The 8,075-nt window shown below is 43.6% G+C and overlaps 1 protein-coding gene across 2 annotated transcripts; it reads left to right on the forward strand.

Moving 5' to 3' along the window:
• Positions 1-1,106: 1,106 nt before the first annotated feature.
• On the forward strand, positions 1,107-7,782 carry LOC118393322 (ankyrin repeat and death domain-containing protein 1B-like). 2 transcript variants are annotated; one of them, XM_035785894.2, is made up of 15 exons: positions 1,107-1,618; positions 2,224-2,324; positions 2,714-2,812; positions 3,001-3,099; positions 3,342-3,446; positions 3,571-3,675; positions 3,817-3,915; positions 4,045-4,143; positions 4,284-4,382; positions 4,531-4,629; positions 4,881-4,979; positions 5,081-5,176; positions 5,691-5,892; positions 6,135-6,266; positions 6,368-7,782. In XM_035785894.2, the coding sequence occupies exons 1-15, from the start codon at positions 1,435-1,437 to the stop codon at positions 6,421-6,423; spliced, it is 1,674 nt and encodes a 557-aa protein (XP_035641787.1). In that variant the 5' UTR covers positions 1,107-1,434; the 3' UTR covers positions 6,424-7,782. The 2 variants fall into 2 exon arrangements, with proteins under 2 accessions (XP_035641787.1, XP_035641788.1); XM_035785895.2 differs by lacking the exon at positions 1,107-1,618 and adding an exon at positions 1,640-1,851.
• The last annotated feature ends 293 nt before the right edge of the window (positions 7,783-8,075 follow it).

Below are 8,075 nucleotides of genomic sequence, written 5' to 3' on the forward strand. Positions count from 1 at the left end.
TTAAAAGTTTAATCAAATTCAAGCTTATTAATTAAGAAAAATTATCCATCCGGTCAGAAAAATCCATCCATGCGAAGTTTAAACCAAATGGCCTATAATAATAATAATAATAATAATATATGCCATTTAGCAGACGCTTTTATCCAAAGCGACTTACAGTCATGTGTGCATACATTCTACGTATGGGTGGTCCCGGGGATCGAACCCACTACCCTGGCGTTACAAGCGCCATGCTCTACCAACTGAGCTACAGAAGGACCATAATATATCCTGCTAGGCCTACCATAACTTTAAAACAAATTAAAGTTATGAATAGTAGCCTATTTCCCAAATATTCTAATAGCCAGAGAAGGTACTGTTGTCTTCAAGTTGCCACTTTAAAAAATAACAAGAATGAAAGTCTATAGCCATAGGCCTAGGCTAGGCTATTTTCAAGCACAGCTTTATGAGAAAGAACAAACAATAGCCTGTTATGACAGGAGGATGACGCACAGCAATTATTATCCAGTTCTGAACGGAGTAGACTGCTTCTATCCAGCTCATGATTTATAACGTAACTCACTATGGTAAGAAAGCCCGTTCCTCATCAGTTGACTGTCACTTTACTCCATCATGTGCGCGAGACACACACACACACACCTGTTTCGTTCCATGCTGAAACTCTAGCACCTTCTAACTCAACTCTGGACCTCGAAGCCAGTTCCACTGCATTTGTTCATTGTTCCCCTCTAATCAGGGACAGATTTAGACCTGGGACACCAGGTGGGTGCAATTCATTATCATGTAGAACAGAAAACCAGCAGGCTCCGGACCTCATAGGATAAGAGTTGAATATCCCTGGAGGGGCAGGACCGAGTTTGGGAAACCCCACATATGACCTAGACTACTGTTGTAGTTTAGATTGGAGCTTAGATTCATAATAATATAATGATAGTCTACTTTACAAACATGTAGGAGCTTAGTCACTAATCAAATAAATTAATGACAAGATGGGATTCATGAATCTGCACTCATACAGTTTATTCCAATGTTAGACTGCATGTGCAGGTAGTGCATGACACAATATTGATCATGCACTCAATGTGAAGGGTGTGAGCTTCTAGAACAAACAGAGGTCAGCCTTCCAGCCCAGGAAATGTACATACATTGCTCCATTCCCACACCAATTTGTATTCCTTATGCAGGACGAGTTTCAGTGAATGCTATATCACCAGTATAAGAGAAAGGGTTACCAGACTGTTGTGTATTCGACAGTGCAGAGTTCTCTTCAGGTTCCTCGGCATCTGCTCCAGTTCCTGACCAGACTTTCTGCATTCATTCAGTACTTCTACATGGTTGTTTGGCAAGACAAGTATACAGAAGCAGAGGTGGTATAAAGCAGAGACAGACTGGGATCAAGCCCAGGTTCCAGGGAGAAGTCACCAGATATTCACCATGGAGAAAAGGTCCTTGAAGGAGATACCGTCTCTGAAGGAGAGGATGGGGGCACAGCTGAAGGAACTAAACCTGAACCCTAAAACACTGAAAAACTCGAAAAAAGCAGTGAAGGGATTCACAGACTTCATACAGAACAAGGAGATGGAGGAGACAGACAACAGCTACGATAATAAAGAGATGTGTGAGTACCAGGTTTGTGTGTGTGTGCTTACACATGCGCGCGCGGGGGTGTGTGTGCGCACTCATGTAAATCGCTGAGTGACTGGAAGCCCGTTTAGATTTTTTTTTAAAAATGTTTTTATCAAAGTCATCTAACTTAAGTAAACACTGATGACTAAGATAGTTGGTTAAGGTCCAATTGAAGAATTATAGCCTGAGAAAACCTGGCAATTGCCCAGTTTGACAGGATACAATGTAAAGTGTGTTCTTGTAATTATGGTATCACATGTTAAGCAACATTGGTGAATATTCATGCTAGCGAATTCTTCTACAGATCAAAGCAAGCAATGAATATCCTTATCCTCTTGACTTTGAGGTGTGTTAGGCATGCCCTACAAGCTCTTTGCTCACTGGGTGTTCACATCCAGTCAAATCATTACCCATGACAGATGTATAGGCTCTACAAACACAGAGAAAGAGCTGTGTTTGTATAGGACGCACACACATGACTAATTCTGCCCTGATGCTATTCAAAGTAACTCCTATTTCACACGCTCTGAAGAAGAACATGCATATCGATGTGTTACTTATTGTGAAGCACCTTGTGTCTCTGTTGTGTGTTTGTAGTGTTGGCACTAGAGAAGGAATACATTGACGCAGCAAAAATAAATGATGTACAGACCATGAAGCTTCTGGGGAAGGCGGTCAATGTCGACGCAAAGAACTTGGTGAGTCAGTCCTCATATCCATGGAACACCGAAGGTCAAATAGGGGGTGCTTATATTTGTCCTGTTTCACCCATGTACAAGTGTGTAGTATGAAATGGAAATGTGTTTTTTGCACATCCCACTCCACCTGAGACCCTCAGAGTGGGGTCCCGGCCAGGGATCAGCCATTTGTGGCCCTGGAGCAATTAGGAGTAAGTGCCTTGCTCAAGGGCAGATCAACAGATTTTTGACGTAGGGCGGCTCAGGGATTTGAACTAGCCACCTTTTTGTTACTGGCCCAACACTCTAACCGCTAAGCTACCTGCAGCTAGCCACACTGCAGTTAATATCGCCATATATTCTTCTCTGTGTCACTTGTTCGATTAACTTGTCCCATGCATTGATCCTAGCATGATCGCACTGCCCTGCACTATGCAGTAGCTGGAAAAAACATAGAGGCCGTCCAAGTACTTCTACAGCGCAGAGCAAATCTCAATCAAGCGGACAAGGTAGGACGACACAACACTATTCCATTGTTAGTGATGGTGACATTTTAAGCTTGTCCTCTTCAACAAACAATCCGACAGTTGAAGAGATTGGCCATGGTTTGTGAAAATGAAACGGCTCAACTCCCTCTTGTCTTTTTCTTTCCCTCTATTTCTCTATTCCCCTATTTCTTCCATACATACTCACATAGCATGGAGTGACAGCCATCCACCTGGCTGCCTGGTTTGGGAGTGTAACCATCATGAAGTTGCTTGTGCAGGGTGGTGCTGACCCAAGTGTTCAGAATGCGGTAGGGAACCTCTGTTTAAAACATTCTCTTTGCTATTCCAGAAGGCCTTGAGTGTGTCTCAGTTATCCCTTTCCTTGTGATGCTGGTCAGACCTAAGTTCACTGACATCTCAGTCATCTGGGATGCCAATTACAATAATCAACCACCGAGCCAATTTCTACATAGCCATTGGAGAATCCAATATGTCAAATTGTCTTGAGGTGTCATGCATGGAGATGGTGAGTTGTATTGTCTGTTCTCAGGTGGGACTGAACATCATGCACTGTGCTGCCATCAACAACCACACCGACATCGTGACGTTCATTATCTACGACTTGATGATGAAAGAACTGGACAAAGAGGACCTGGTAATCACATAGACATACAGTATCAGTAACCATTGCATCCATTTCAAATGTTGGTTGAGCTGAATTAGTTCAATAAGCTGACCCTTTTTCTTCCTCTCCTCTTCTCCCTCCTCCTCTTTCTCAGTCTGGACACAGGGTGTTTGCGTCGGCAGCAGAGCATGGCTCTGTTGAGATGCTGCAGATGTTGATGGAGGAGGCATACAATATGGCCACCATGGAGGAAGACCAGGTATGTTCGTGTGTGTGTGTGTGTGTGTGTGTAGGAGGCTGTATGACTGTTCGACTGTTCGACTGTTTCTCCATCTCTCCTTCACTGTGTATCTCTCTTTTCCTCCCACCCTCCTGCTTTTCCTCTTTCTTTAATTGCTAGAATGGGGACACACCTCTGCACTTGGCTGCCAGCAATGGCCATTTGGATGCCGTCCAGCTACTGTTGAAGAGCTTTGATACTCGTGATGAAGTCAATAAGGTAGAGTCCCACTGGAAACATTGTCTGGAGCCATTTGCTGCCATGTGTGACTGTGTTTGCTCAATGCCTACACTATACAGTAGCTGCTTTAGGTCAATAGCTGATCAATGAGTGATGTATCTGGGGCAGCTTGGGGAGACGGCTCTGTACCTGGCTGCTGACGCTGCCCATGAGGACTGTGTCCAGGCTCTGTTGGAGGCAGGCTGTGACCCAAACATTGTCACCATGGTACGCCAGCAAACCATACCAACCACACACTCCAACCAGTCAGTATAATGGTCACCACAAGGCAAAGTTACTAAATCATTAAAGGAAGGATCCCTCCAGACCCAGTTTATTATACTATAGTACTTTACCACCCCCCTTAGGGCCAAAGCAGTGCTCTACACCCTGTCTCAGAGAAGGGTTACACGTCGTTGGTGAAACTCCTCATAGAGAACACAGCCCAGATGGACTTACAGAACCAGGTGAGAGTGAGCATAGAGGATTCGTACTAAGTCTTGGTCAAACATGAATGAAGACAACATGTTATCCTAGTAATTACTCAGTAGTAAGTGACCTGACATCAGAGAGTTTCTATCTAATGGTCCATGTTGGCTGTGTCTCTATTGGCAGCACCTCCAGGCTCCTCTCTACCTGGCAGTGAAGAACTGTCACATCCCTGTCATCCACACACTGCTGGAGGCTGGCTGCAACGTCAACATCACTGATCATGTATGTACAACGCATGTGCACTCAGTCCTAATGCTATTTTGAAATCATCAGTTGCATCCCAAATGGCACCCTATTCTCTGCCCCATGGGCTCTGGTCAAAGTAGTGCACTATGTAGGGAATATGGCCCCTTTTGGGATGCAACTAATGATTTAGAGGCATTGTAATGGTTATGGGTTTGAGTTTGGTAACTTGACTCTAGATCTGTGGTAAAGGGCAACATGTACCTTGCGCTCCTGTCTGTCCTTCTTAGAGGTCCCAGACTGTCCTGCATGTAGCAGCAGAGCTGGCCAGAGTGGACATTGTTGACATGCTTCTGAAAGCTGGGATGGACCTGACCCTCCAGGACAAGGTGGAATATGGACAACCACAACTATGATGTAAACCTGAATTTGACCCCTCTCCTTTTCACTGCAACTTCCCACTCAATGTTTTCTGCTTTGTTTTGAGCAGCAGGGTAAGACAGCACTGGCTGTGGCAGCCCGAGCAGACGAAGTCATCATCGTGGACATGATCATCAAGGCAGAGAGATATTTCACATGGAGGAGGGTAATAGAGAACCATAATGGAAATAATAACTTCATTGTGTGTTTGTTTATTTTATATAATTGTGAAAGAATGCAGACCATGTACTGTTATGGGAGTCCTCCCTATTAGTGATATGGCTGTGTGTTTTTAAATGATACAATTCTGTAAATTCAATCAATCAATGAGACTAATACGTTGCTATAGTCATCTGTTAATCCATGCACTGTAGTGGAGCTGGAAATCAAAGATTACATTCATCACAGATGATTAATTTCCTAACATCACAACTCCAGATGAATCCCTGTAATACCATTAATGCTGGCTGTGCTGTGGAAAAAATGATTTGTGCTGAAATGCTCGACAACCAATTTCATTGTCAATTTGATAGCGTTTCTTCCAACCTTACCTGACACTCAAAACAAGTGGCTCTGGCATTCAATAAGCATGGGCCTGCGTGTGCTTGTCTGTGGACACCGTGCTCAGTGTGTGAAGCTTGTGTCCTTTCTCAGGTGACTTAATGTGATTACCCTTCCAGGCCAACACTGAGCTTAATGAGAACCTTCACAGCCAGTCTCCGCTGACGTTTAAATTAGACCATCGCGCGGAGAGCAAACATGTCCGCGGTACGGCCTGGCACCTGGCCTACCGCCTGCTGGAGCCGGGTGACTGGAAGAGGCTGGCGCTGCACTGGCACTTCACCGAGCAGCAGGTGGCTGCCATCGAGGAGCAGTGGACAGGTGACACAACCCAGTGGGGTAATCATTCACAGGAATATCAGAAAACAACTCGTTGATTATAAATACAAGATGTAAAGGTCTGGCAAGAGGGATTCTAAATTATTGTTCTGTAGTTACTTGGAATTGTGTCCCAAAACCAAGCCACTTAATAAGGAAAGCTTCGACAATAGCTTGATTTAGTTAATGTTTCCCTTATTTTACCAGGTAAGTTCTCATTTAGTCTGTTCACTGCTTGTGTGTAGGGAAGCGGAGCTACCGGGACCATGGGAACAGGATGCTGTTGATCTGGCTCCATGGGTCAGAGCTGGCCCAGTTGAATCCAACTAAAGAGCTGTACCAGGGTCTGCTTGCCATAGACAACAAGACCGTAGCAGGTATAGTGTGTCCATGACCCTTACCTCATAGGAAAAAAAATATTACATTCATGTTGAAGCCATAACAGAGAATTATAGATGGCTGTTTGGTTGTTTTGCAGATAAAATACGAATGGACACAGAGGACGGAGACATGAAGAAATGCATCCTTTCATAAAGGGTGTCGACATCTACAGACAGACATACGTTCAGTCAACCAGATTCTATATTTTTCCAAATGAGAGCATTTGTGTGGTTCTTTTTCCATGGATCCATAGTAGTACACATGTCTATGTACCGTCAGAAGTTTACATACACTTAGGTTGGAGTCATTCAAACTCGTTTTTCAACCACTCTACAAATTTCTTGTTAACAAACTATAGTTTTGGCAAGTCAGTTAGGACATCTACTTTGTGCATGACACAAGTCATTTTTTAAGTAATTGTTTACAGACAGATTATTTCACTGTATCACAATTCCAGTGGGTCAGAAGTTTACATACACTAAGTTGACTGTGCCTTTAAAACAGCTTTGATAATTCCAGAAAATGTCATGGCTTAGAAGCTTCTGATAGGCTAATTGACATCATTTGAGTCAATTGGAGGTGTACCTGTGGATATATTTCAAGGCCTGCCTTCAAACTCATTGCCTCTGCTCGACATCATGGGAAAATCCATGAGCAATTTTGAAATGCCTGAAGGTACCACGTTCATCTGTACAAACAATAGTACACAAGTATAAACACTATGGGACCACACAGCCGTCATACCGCTTAGGAAGGAGATGCGTTCTGTCTCCTAGAGATGAGGTTACTTTGGTGCGAAAAGTGCAAATCAATCCCAGAACAACAGCAAAGGACCTTGTGAAGATGCTGGAGGAAACAGGTACAAAAGTATCTATATCTACAGAAAAACGAGTCCTATAATCGACATAACCTGAAAGGCCGCTCAGCAAGGAAGAAGCCACTGCTCCAAAACCACCATAAAAAAAGCCAGACTATGGTTTGCAAATCACACATGGGGACAAAGATCGTACTTTTTGGAGAAATGTCCTCTGGTCTGATGAAACAAAAATAGAACTGTTTGGCCATAATGACCATCGTTATGTTTGGAGGAAAAAGGGGGAGGCTTGCAAGCCGAAGAACACCATCCCAAGCGTGAAGCACGGGGGTGGCAGCATCATGTTGTGAGGGTGCTTTGCTGCAGGAGGGACTGGCGCACTTCACAAAATAGATGGCATCATGAGGTAGGAAAAGTATGTGGATAAATTGAACATCCAGTCAGGAAGTTAAAGCAACATATCAAGACATCAGTCAGGAAGTTAAAGCTTGGTCACACATGTGTCTTCCAAATGGACAATGACCCCAAGCATACTTCCAAAGTTGTGGCAAAATGGCTTAAGGACAACAAAGTCAAGGTATTGGAGTGGCCTTCACAAAGCCCTGACCTCAATCCTATAGACAATTTGTGGGCAGAACTGAAAAAGTGTAGGTGAGCATGGAGGCCTACAAACCTGACTCAGTTACACCAGCTCTGCCAGGAGGAATGGGACAAAATTCACAGTGGGAGCGTGTGGAAGGCTACATGAAATGTTTGACCCTAGTTAAACAATTTAAAGGTCATGTTACCAAATTCTAATTGAGTATGTACACTTCTGACCCACTGGGAATGTGATGAAAGAAATAAAAGCTGAAATAAATCACTCTTTACTGTTATTCTGATATTTCACATTCTTACAATAAAGTGGTGATCATAACTGACCTGAAACAGGGAATTTCTACTTGGGTTAAATGTCAGGAATTGTGAAAAACTGAGTTCAAATGTATTTGGC

Source organism: Oncorhynchus keta, chromosome 14 (genome assembly GCF_023373465.1).
Source record: "Oncorhynchus keta strain PuntledgeMale-10-30-2019 chromosome 14, Oket_V2, whole genome shotgun sequence".
Lineage (NCBI taxonomy): Eukaryota > Metazoa > Chordata > Actinopteri > Salmoniformes > Salmonidae > Oncorhynchus > Oncorhynchus keta.